The 11,807-nt window shown below is 37.0% G+C and overlaps 1 protein-coding gene across 1 annotated transcript; it reads left to right on the forward strand.

Moving 5' to 3' along the window:
- Positions 1 to 7,275: 7,275 nt before the first annotated feature.
- LOC120576085 (uncharacterized) lies at positions 7,276 to 11,419 on the forward strand. Its single transcript, XM_039827064.1, has 2 exons — positions 7,276 to 7,558; positions 7,848 to 11,419. The coding sequence occupies exons 1-2, from the start codon at positions 7,276 to 7,278 to the stop codon at positions 11,417 to 11,419; spliced, it is 3,855 nt and encodes a 1,284-aa protein (XP_039682998.1).
- The last annotated feature ends 388 nt before the right edge of the window (positions 11,420 to 11,807 follow it).

Genomic DNA, 11,807 nt, shown 5'->3' on the forward strand with positions numbered 1-11,807 from the left:
TGCAATGTTAAGTTGAAGCTTAACTATATATAAGGGTAAATTATACATTAGATCATTCACTAAAAGAATGATGCAAGCTATGGACTTTACGTAATGAAAAATTCCTCAAATTCGTGAAGTCAAATTCATGTCATGCATCACCTTGCTAGTGATTGTTCTACAGCAACATGTTAGGTGATCTTTCATATACATTGAAACATTTGGTAAATGAGTGCTTAATGAACTTTTGCATTGATTCAAGTGTATATGATCATGACCTTTGGTAAAGGGGTGTTTAATGAACCTTAACATTAATTCAAGTGTATAAGATAATAACCTTTGGCAAAAAGGTGCTTAATGAACCATAATATTGATTCAAGTCAAAGAGGTGTTTTCTCTCATGAGAAGGGTCATATTATGCACTGTAAATGTTTGGCATTTGGGCATTAATTTTGTACAAAATTATGTTACATTAACAACATAATTCTCCATCATTCTTTTACTCTAAATCATCCATCAATTCTCTAAAGCATGAGTGAATTGTTGGAACCATAAATTTGTAAAATACCGTTAGGAGATACGCTTGGTGTGGTTGTGCAATACACGTCAAGGAACTCATATAGTATTCTGAAGGGGATTCGCCGGTCATTCCTATTGCATCCAATATACAGTTATTGGTGGGGGAGAATCGAACCTAAAGGTTTGTATGGCAACCCCATGCGCTTTGAGTTTTACATGCATAACCATTAAACGTTTCAAGTTTCAAGTGCAGCAGCCTCTTCCCAACAATCAAGATATACAACAATCTTTGAAATTTATGTGCAAACTTCATCATACTCATCTTCATCATCTTCTTGGTGGAGTTATTGCAGCAGACCCCCAACACAAACAAAATCCAACAATCTTTAGGTTTGATTAATATTGTTGGATTTTGTTTGTGTTGGAGGTCTGCTGCAATAACTTCACCAAGAAAATGATGAAGAGTGCACAAAAATTTCAAATATTGTTGTATATCTTGATTGTTGGGAAGAGGCTGTAGCACTTGAAACCTTAAAAGTTTAATGCTTATGCATGTAAAACTCAAAACCCATATGGGGTTGTGACACTAACCTTTAGGTTCGATTTGCCCCGCAATAACTGTATATTGGAAGCAATAGGAATGACCAGAGAATCCCCTTCATGATACTATGAGTTCCTTAACGTGTATTGCACAACCACACCAAGTGTATCTCATAACAGTATTTTATAGATTTATGGTTCTAGCAATTTACTCATGCATTAGAGAATTGATTGATGATTTAGAGTAAGAGAAGGATGGAGAATTATGTTGTTAATGTAACATAATTATGTACAAAATTGTGTATAGTTGTTGTTGTGTCAAACTAATGCCCAAATGTCAAGCATTTATAGTGCATTATATGACCCTTCACATGAGAGAAAACACCCCTTTTACTTGAATCAATGTTATGGTTCATTAAACACACTTTTGTCAAAGGTCATGATTATATACACTTGAATTAATGTTAACGTTCATTAATATCCTTTTTAGCACACTTGAAGTGATTTGAGAAGTGAAGATGCAGTTAAGCTAAAAATTGCTTCAAATATGGGACTGCATAAAGAAGAATATGATTTTATGAATACTACAAAAAAAAATGTTGGAGTCCCAAGCATCAAATTAAAGTATAAAAAACACATGAATCAAATAACAATCATTTTAGTGAATATTTGATTAATGTTATAGAGAAAGAATAAAAACTTTAAATTAAAACAAAGTTTTAACAAACAATAAAATACGATTAGATAAAAACATGAATTAAATACAAAGATAATATACTATCACATACATCATAAGACTATAAAATATGATATAAATGCAGAAATATTTTAAAGAAAATAGATGGATAAAAATATGATCAATTCGATAAATAATTTATTTGTGTTATAAAATTGAAAGTTCAATACCTATTTATAATAAAGACAAATATTAACAAGTGTTCGATATACCTGTGGTACTTCAACGATTTGATATGTACGATAAATGATTAATTTTATAAAGAAGATCTTCATCTAACCCATCATCCTTGCCTTCATCTTTTTTTTTTGACAAGATATTTGCCTTCATCTTTATTGAGCGTAGATATTAACTTGACCCAAAACTAAAAACGTAGCCGGTCCTATAAAATTGTAAGATCAAAACTACTATCGAAATCATTTGTACTATTGTTAAGAGACTCGATTTGCTCTTCAATTTGTCAACCAAATCATAGATTTAGTAATGGATAAATCGTTTAAGCGATGAGTTGTTGTATAAGAACAAAGAATACACAACAACACTGGAAACAAATAACAAATGATACAAAGAGCTGATAAAAAAAAGATATATAAAATGGAAATCAAAATCGAGAAATAAAGAATAAAAATGCATAAGAAAAAGATATGCATCGGCGGCTCTTTATATAATGAGTAATAAGATGGACACAAATTAGGGTTAGAGGTCGTGGAGTTGGGCCTTGACAAAAAGATCCAATCGTAACAATAAGTATCGTTTAATGGTTTTGATAGTCTTGTATGTCAAACCAAGATAATTGTGTAATGGTTTTAAATTAAATGTTTATTGGTACATGGTTTTAAATAATGATTAAGATGTTATACACTGAAATTATTACTGAAACCATAAGTATCGTTTAATGGTTTTGATAGTCTTGTATGTCAAACCAAGATAATTGTGTAATGGTTTTAAATTAAATTATTATTGGTACATGGTTTTAAATAATGATTAAGATGTTATACATTGAAATTATTCTTGAAACCATAAATATGGTTTAATGGTTTTGATAATCTTCATTGTGTAACCAAAATAATTGTCTAATGGTTTTGTAATAAAACAAAAGAACAAATGTGATAAAGATTTAAACTATTATTCACTAATTATAGTACACACTTATAACATTTAAATCAATTACCATTTAAAACAATTACCGAATGTGAATTAATCAATCAATGACCACTTTTTTTTTAAACCTCATCATCTCTCTTTTGTTTCTTCCGTTGTAAATCGAATTTCTTCCTTTGTCTAAATATAATTGTGGTTTAATGGTTTTGATAGACTTGTATCTATACCTATTAATAAAGGCAATACTTTTCTTTTGATGTAGCCTAATTTACTTCCATAATTACCCTCAACGGTTACTCTAATTTACTCACTTTAACTTCATTTTTATTTAAAAAAAAAAAAAACAAAAAACAAAAAGAATAACTTCATAAGTAACTTCACGTAACTGGTGCAAGGGAAAAATTTGTTAACTGCAAGAAAAAGAAAACTGCAGGTAGTTTAAACATTGAAACAATTGCAACTTACAACCATCCTTTGTTTCTTCCTCAACAAAAAATCTATCATTTATTTCAAAACAAAAATCAAACGAAATTAAAGGAACCAAATCCATTGAACACTTGAATGGTTGAAACATTATTGAGAGAAGAAGAAATATGTTTGTGGATATCACGTGGAGGACCATTTCAAACAATTTTGGCTACTACAAGAAGATACAGGTTCCACTAACTTTCATTAAATTACTTTGCATTATTCTTTGGATAACATACAAGTTGGTGAATTTTGTGTACCTTTGTGTGTCATAAACTTTATAAATGATCATGTTAAGTTGGTATATACTATGACTTGAATAAGATTTAACAGTAAACAAATATAAACTCATAACTTTTAGTTTATATGCGTTAAATATAAGGAAGTAACTCATAACTTTTCTTTTATGCATTAATAATCATAATTTGACAATACTCAACCTTATATCTTGGTTTGGTTTGGTTTAACCTTGTATACAAGTTGGTCTTATATCTTGCAATTTATCACATATCTTTTAAGTTTCAACTCCAATAACCATATAAATAGCAATAGAAACCGACAATAACACATATGTGCATTAAAGAAAGAGTGTAAATTCAATTATAATTACTAGAGACACTACCAAAGAGAATCACTATATATTTATCTATACCTATTAATAAAGGCAATACATTACTTTGGTGTAGCATATTTTCTATTCCCAAATTACCCTTCAATTTCTTCAACTTTAAGAAGTAATTGAATGTATAATTTAGTAATTTACGTTTGCAATAACTACTTAGAATAATGGGTTAACCGATCCTTTCCCAAAAACTACAAAACTATAACCGCAAAGAATCAAACAATTGAAGCATGGAAATCATGATGATGAAAGAACCGGTAGAGGTTACGGTTACCATTGGGACACTGAGATAATTAAAGCCATATCATATATTTCTTCTCTCCACTACCAACAAATGATGAAAGAAAAAGGGGAAGGTTGCGCCAATGGTGAGAAAACGAGGTTTGTTTGTTTTTTTTTTGTTAAACTCTATTTGTTATTATGTTTCTACATCCAATTTTCTTCTTTCCATTTTCTGTAGAGTGAGAGTGTGATAAAAAATGAAATTATGAACATGTCTTAACAGTTTGGTAATGCTTCAAAGAATGTAAACTGTAGTTTGGTAATTCATTAGTCATGATCACCACTACTGTTAATTTTGCCCAAAGAATTATGTCATTTATGTAATTTTTAACTAATGAGTTACATATTTACCATTTTGTATTGCGAGTTACTAGATTGTTGAAATTCATCCTTCTATGGTTGTATTTTTCTGTTGTTGTGAACGTCCTCTAACACATGATAGATTCATCATTCACTTATTCTTATTTGATGTTTGATCACAACGTCTTTTCGTTGAATAGCAACAAAAAATTTATTCCACTACTGCTCTTCTGTTGTTGTGACATTTCTTCTCTAATTTTTTTAATTCCCTTTTACAGAAATCACGCATAAATCAACCATTACCCAAAGTTTAGCCTTGAAAATTCAGTAATATTTAGTTTTAACCTTTTAACAATGAAATTGCCACTGTTATTTTTTATTTTGTTTTTTAGGGTGCAAATTTCGGTTTTGAGTGTCCAATTTACTTTTACTCTTAAAGTTTTAAACTACATTTAGAATAATGAACCTATAAGAGAGAAAGAAGCACTACGGGGTAATGATGAGCATAAATATATGCAAAAAGGATAAGATGGTCAAATTATGTTATTCTTGGTCACCGTAAGAGTATGTGCTGCAAAATATTTCTAAAACAGCAAGTAAAAAAAGCACAAGAAACATGACCAAATCAAAACGGAATCAGTTTAAAAGGTAAGCTCATTGTTATTCTCCGCTGCAATTTACATATCATTTCATCTAGAAATTTGCTTCTTATCATCTTTTATTGTGAATTTTAATTTTACGTTTTACAAACATTTGTCGGTTTTATAATTTTTATTTTGACAGTGGATTGTAGAAAGATTCAAAGTAATTGATATGTGTTTTTGTATTCTTCATGGAAATTTTGCCAATGTTTGCTTTATTTCTTAGGGTATGCTAGAGAATGAAGGCGCGTTTTTGCTCTGCTAGGGTTTCCTGCGCAATCTTCTTTCTTGCTGATTCTTGATTTCTTTGATCTGTTCCTGTTCCTGCGAAATCAATCATTCTACTTTCTCTGAAGAATTTTCTCCGTTGTTCTTTTACTGCTGGTTCATTCACGCTGTTCTTACAACACTGACTGCTTTTTCAGGGTTCTGCCATGTCTTTCGACTGGCAGGCAGAATTGTCATCAGCTGCACCGCGCAATTTGGAGTCTGCATCAATTGCTCGTACGATAACTGAGGCTGTACCATATCAGACTAGGGAAATTTTGGCAACTCGGGTTCCACCGCAGGTAGCGTCAGCTTCAACTCCGCTATCATTTGCTGCTGCTGTTTCAGGGAAAAAATCCTTGGACGAACGACCTTTCCCTTCTCCGTGCATCAAAGGTGATGCTTTAAGCATCAAAATTTGTCAGGATGAGTACCAGAAGGGGGTTGAGGATTGTAGTAGGGTTTTACGAGCGCGCTTGACGCTTTCTAAGGGCGATAAACCAATTTCTGCCCGTGATCTCAGGGAGAAAATTGGTAAGATTTGGAAGACGACGGCAGGATGGAAAATGGTTCCTCTAGGTAAGGGATTTCATGAGTTTCACTTTGAATCGGTGGATGATTTACAAAAAGTCTGGGCAACTGGCACGGTAAACCTCAAACCTGGATTGTTACGTTTCTCTCAATGGACAAAAGATTTCAAACTTTTGGTGCAGAAGCAAACGCATGTATCGTTTTGGATTCGTTTGGTTGAGTTACCGCAAGAGTATTGGCGGGAACGTACATTGAAGGAAATTGCAAGTGCCATTGGCACAGCTATAGATATTGATGGGCCAACTCGCAACCGTACTTTTGGTCACTATGCTCGCATCCTAGTGGATATTGATCTTTCAAAGAAAGCTTATGATGAGGTTCTGGTCGAACGCGATGGGTTTGCTTTTATGGTGGAAATTCAATATGAACGAAGGCCATTGTTTTGTCATCATTGCTACTCTATTGGGCATAATGTTAACAATTGTCGCTGGTTAAATCCGCAAGGGACAAAGGAGAAATTGGATCGTGGGAAACAACCGGCCAAGGCGAGTGTTGGAGCGGCCCATCAGGAGCACAAGGGTGGGGGTGCTTCTACTTCGACCTTGCAAGGTGCAGCGTCGTGGATTCCTTTACCCTCCACAGTTACCACCACTACTAGGACATCTGTTGCCACGACAACACAGGCTACTTCTGTCAGTAATTTCACGCAATCAATTCCAGTTTCTTTAACTTCAGTACCAGTTTCCTACATCTCTTCACACTCTTTCAGTCTACCGCTTCACAATGTTTTTGATCTTATTGATCGACCTACGAATGAAGAGAAGGATTTAGCGACACCTATGTTGGAGAAGGTTGTTTCCCCTGTAGCGCACGATGACGTGCAACCTGTGGAAGTGGGAGAATCTCATCAGTCTGCGCGGGAGGAGTTGGAGAACCCCGCGTTGACTAATGTTACTTCCCCTCTTCTGGATAGTCCGGAACACAATCTTAGGCACCCGCGGGAGCTGGGGGAGAGTCCCAAGGGCCCTACTGAGCGTGTTCCGCACTCATCCCCTCTTGGGCGTGAGGACGTACGACCTAACGGAGAGGTTCAGTTAACTCAGACATCGCGGGAGGAGTTGGAGAACCCCAAGATTGATGATTTTTCTGAACCGCTTCAGGATGGTGTGGAGTAGGACCATGTGAGCCTTCGGGAGCTGGAGAAGAGTCCCCAAGGTGCTCGTGTGACTGTTCTAGGACCATCCCTTCATGACCCGCTCTCGGTAGCAGTGCACGCCCGTGATATTGCCATGACTTTCACTGAACCTGTGGTTGACGCACCTTCTAATGTGGCAGCTGAGGCTATGCCCGTGGAGAAGGACCTTGAATTGCAACGACAAGAGGTTCACCCTAGCCTAAACATTCAACATGGCCTTGAATTATGGGAACGGGTCCGTGAATATGATGCTAGAGCTGCAGCTGAAGCTAGTGCCACTAAAGAAGAATTATTGCCGGTTCTCACACGCAATCAGAAGCAAAAGCTTAAGGTTCAACACGTTCTTGCAACACAGCCTCATAAGCCTCGGCCGCGGGGTAACAACCAGCCATCGTCCCAATGAATATTCTCTATTGGAATGTTCGCGGTATTGGTAATTCCGATACTCGGCTTGCTTTAAAAAATTTATTTTTGTCGCATAAACCAACTATTATTTTTGTGGCGGAACCAATGGTTAGCTTTGCTCAAATTCCTTCTTGGTATTGGCCTTTGATAGGAGTTACGAAATATTGCACAAATGACAGAGGTACTTCTATTCCTAATTTGTGGGCGCTCTGGGGTACTGATGTGTTTGCAACTGTTATTTTGTTTCTGACCAATGTATAGCTTTGGAGATTTCTTGCTTTAATTCAACTGTTTATTTGGCTGCTATTTATGCATATAATTACTATGTTAAACGGCGTGAACTTTGGGATGATCTTACTAACCTTCAAGGATGCTTCCAAGGTTCGTGGCTTTTTGTGGGGGATTTTAATTGTATTTTAGGTGCTCATGAAAAACGGGGCAGGCGACCTCCGCCACCTTTGTCTTGTGAAGATTTTTTAAACTGGACGAATGCAAATGTTTTACATCATCTCCCTACTTTGGGCTCTTTTTTCACTTGGTCTAATGGTCGTTTCGGCATGGAAAATGTGGCCCTTCGCCTAGATAGGGCAGTTTGTAATGAGGCTTGGGTGAATTTTTGGCACCAATCTACTTGCTTTGCTTTAGTTCGACATCAGTCTGATCACCATCCTCTTTTGCTCTCCCTTGTTTTCTCCTCTGTTCAACACGCCAACCCTTTCAAATTCTTTAAGGGTTGGACATCACATGTGGACTGTCGAAATTTGGTGACTGAAGTTTGGTCTAAGGAGGTTAGAGGTAGGGGTATGTTGCGGTTACAGGCTAAGCTCCGAAATGTTAAAAATTCTTTTAAGGCTTGGAATCGCAATGTTTTTGGTGATGTAGATAGACAAGTGAGACTAGCGGTGGATGAAGTGAATCGTATTCAACTTTTAATTGACACTGAAGGCTTTTCTGATACTCTTTATTTGCAGGATTTAGAAGCACAAATGCTCTTAACAAATGCCTTAAATGTACAGGAACAATTTTGGAAGGAGAAGGCGCGCAACCAACATTTTATTCATGGTGACCGTAACACTGCTTACTTTCACCGAGTATCTAAAATCCGGGCAGCCACCAACTCTATTTCTTTGTTGCAAGATGGTGATAATATTCTCTCAGAGCCTTCGGATATAGAGTTGCATATTCTATCTTACTTTCAGGGTATTTTCAGCATGGATAATAACTGTGGTCAGAATACTTTAGTGGATGAGATCATTCCAGCGCTAGTTACGAAGGAGGACAATCAAATGCTTATGCATTTTCCTTTGTCGTATGAAATCAAGGCAGCGGTTTTTGCTCTAAATGCGGATGGGGCACCAGGACCAGATGGGTTTGGAGGTCATTTTTACCAAACCTTTTGGGATGTTGTGGGGAGTGATGTGGTTCAATCCGTTCAAGCATTTTTCCTTCATGGTTTGGTTCCTCCTAATATTAATTCCAGCATGATTGTCTTGATTCCAAAGATTCAAGGCGCGCGGGCTATGGGTGACTACCGTCCTATTGCTCTTGCGAATTTTCAGTTCAAAATAATAACTAAAATTTTAGCTGATAGGCTTGCTTGCATAACGTCGCGCATCATATCTGTTGAGCAGCGAGGTTTTGTTCGAGACCGTAATATTTCTGACTGTGTCATTATAGCATCTGAGGCTATCAACTCTCTTGATAAACGCCAGTATGGTGGTAATATAGCTATTAAGGTTGACATCTCCATAGCTTTCGACATTCTAGATTGGAATTTCCTGATTGATGTGCTTAACAACTTCGGTTTCTCTACTACTTTCCTCAACTGGATACTTGCTATTCTTCACTCTGCTCGTTTATCTATTTTAATTAATGGTAATGCGGTTGGATTTTTCTCTTGCACCCTTGGGGTTCGGCAGGGAGATCCTCTTTCCCCTCTTTTATTTTGTCTTGTAGAGGAGGTTCTTAGTAGAGCTATTTCTATCTCTTCTACCAGGGGGCGCCTTACTAATATCTCTTATTGTCGGGGATCTTTTATTCCGACTCATGTGCTGTATGCGGACGATATTATGATTTTTTGCACAGGGCTGAAGAGTAATATTAGAGAGCTTCTCCGTATTTTTCAGAGATACTCAAAGGTGTCTGGTCAGGTTATAAACAACGCAAAAAACAGGTTCTATACAGGAGCTATGTCGGGCACTCGGACACACATGATTGCTTCTTTGCTGGGTTTCTCGGTGGGAACTGTTCCTTTTCAGTATCTTGGTTGCACTATTTTCCAAGGCAAACCAAAAGCAATTCACTTCCGTGGGATTATCGATAAAATAAAAAATAAATTGGCAACTTGGAAAGGTCGTATTTTGTCAATTATGGGACGGGTGCAGCTAGTTAAATCAATAATTCATGGCATGCTTGTGTACTCTTTTCATGTGTATCTCTGGCCTAGAAGGTTATTGCGGCTTTTGGACTCGTGGTTAAAAAATTTCATTTGGAGTGGTGATGTTCATACCAGGAAAGTTTGCACGGTGGCTTGGAAAGTTTTGTGTCGACCTTGGAATGAAGGTAGGCTGGATATCAAGCCTACGCGTTTGATTAATGAAGCGCTAATTCTTAAATTGTCTTGGGATTTACTTGCTACGGATTCTCAATGGTCTAACCTCTTAAAATGGCGGTACTTCTCCAATGGTACGCCCTCCTCACGTTACTTTAAATCCTCGGTTTGGTCAGGTATTAAAGAGTTTATAGGGACGGTCTTGGTGAACTCTTTATGGATAGTGGGCAACGGTGATAGCATCAATTTTTGGACGGATAATTGGTTAGGTGCTCCGTTGGTGGAGTTGTTGAATTTAGACAAGGAATTTCACGGTCATCTCATAGGTAAACATTCCGAAGCTATTATTAATGGTGCCTTGTTATTGCCTACGACTATAGCAGCTTCTGGTGACATTCAGGCCCGAATGGATAGCATCGTTTTACCCTCCAGTCCGCTGCCGGATTTGTTTGTTTGGCAGCATTCTTCTGATGGCTCCCTTTCTTCCAAGCACGCCTTCGCTTTTTTGTGCCCGCGTGCCACTTTGGTGCCTTGGGCGGAAGTCATTTGGAGTGCTGCCATTCCGCCCTCTGTTTCTTTTCTTTATTGGCGGATTCATCATGGGAAAATGCCCACTGACGACAACATTCGAACCCGTGGATGCATTGTGGTGTCGGTTTGTAGTTTGTGCTTGCAAGATTATGAAACAATTGAGCATCTTTTCCTTTCTTGCGCCTTTGCTTCCTGTCTTTGGGATTGGATTGGCTCTAGGCTGAATCATTTTGTTGACGCATCCTCCTTTGATTCCCTGATGTCTTGTCGTCCAGCGAGTTGCTCCTCCCAAGTGGCCGACATTTTTTTAGCAGCAATCTTGCATACTCTTCATTCTATTTGGTGGGCTCGCAATGCTATCCATTTCTCTGCGTTCCAGCCCTTATTACACTCAGCTAAGGTACGTATCCACTCTTCTATTGCTTTGTCTGGGTCGACCTCTAAAGGTAAATGCATGACTTCGGATTACTCGTTTCTGGATTCGTTCATGGTGCCACATCATAACCGTCGTACCAAGGATATGCTATTGGTTTTGTGGAAGGCGCCGTCCTCCCCTTGGTTAAAGGTTAACACGGATGGCTCAGTGTTAGGAGGGCACGCTGCTTGTGGGGGTATTTTTCGTGATTATCTGGGTACTTTTAGAGGAGCTTTTTGTTGTAATATTGGTATTCAGTCAGTTTTTTATTCGGAGGTGCTGGGTTTTATTATCGCTATTGAGTTTGCAGCTTGTAAAGGGTGGCGGCACATGTAACGCCCACTTTCGTTTAATCGTTATTTAATCGAGTTTAGGCCATTATATTATAATTATATAGTATATGCATGATTTTGATATGTTTTGATGATTTGTGGTGAATTTAGTGATTTGATTGATGACGTGATAAGTTATGAGTTTTGGAGGATTTGATTATGTTATGAGAATTATTTTATTGATAAATGGAATAAAGATTTGAAAATAATATAAAATATTTAGTTGAGGGCTGTTTTGATATTTTAGATAGTTTTGGGGGAGAAAGTGAGATAAGATAAGTATTTTAAGAGGAGATATAAAAGAATAGACCTAGGTTTAGAAAAAACATTTTGTACGTGAAAACTTTTGGAAAAGGGAGAAAAAGCTTAGAGAGGAGCAAGAGACCAAAGAG

The sequence above is a fragment of the Medicago truncatula genome, chromosome 6 (assembly GCF_003473485.1).
Source record: "Medicago truncatula cultivar Jemalong A17 chromosome 6, MtrunA17r5.0-ANR, whole genome shotgun sequence".
Taxonomy (NCBI): Eukaryota; Viridiplantae; Streptophyta; class Magnoliopsida; order Fabales; family Fabaceae; genus Medicago; species Medicago truncatula.

Coding starts and splice junctions, on each gene's coding strand:
- LOC120576085 (XM_039827064.1), top strand. CDS start 7,276: ATGACTTTCACTGAACCTGTGGTTGACGCACCTTCTAATGTGGCAGCT. Junction 7,559..7,847: donor TCATAAGCCTCGGCCGCGGG/GTAACAACCAGC, acceptor ACCAATGTATAG/CTTTGGAGATTTCTTGCTTT.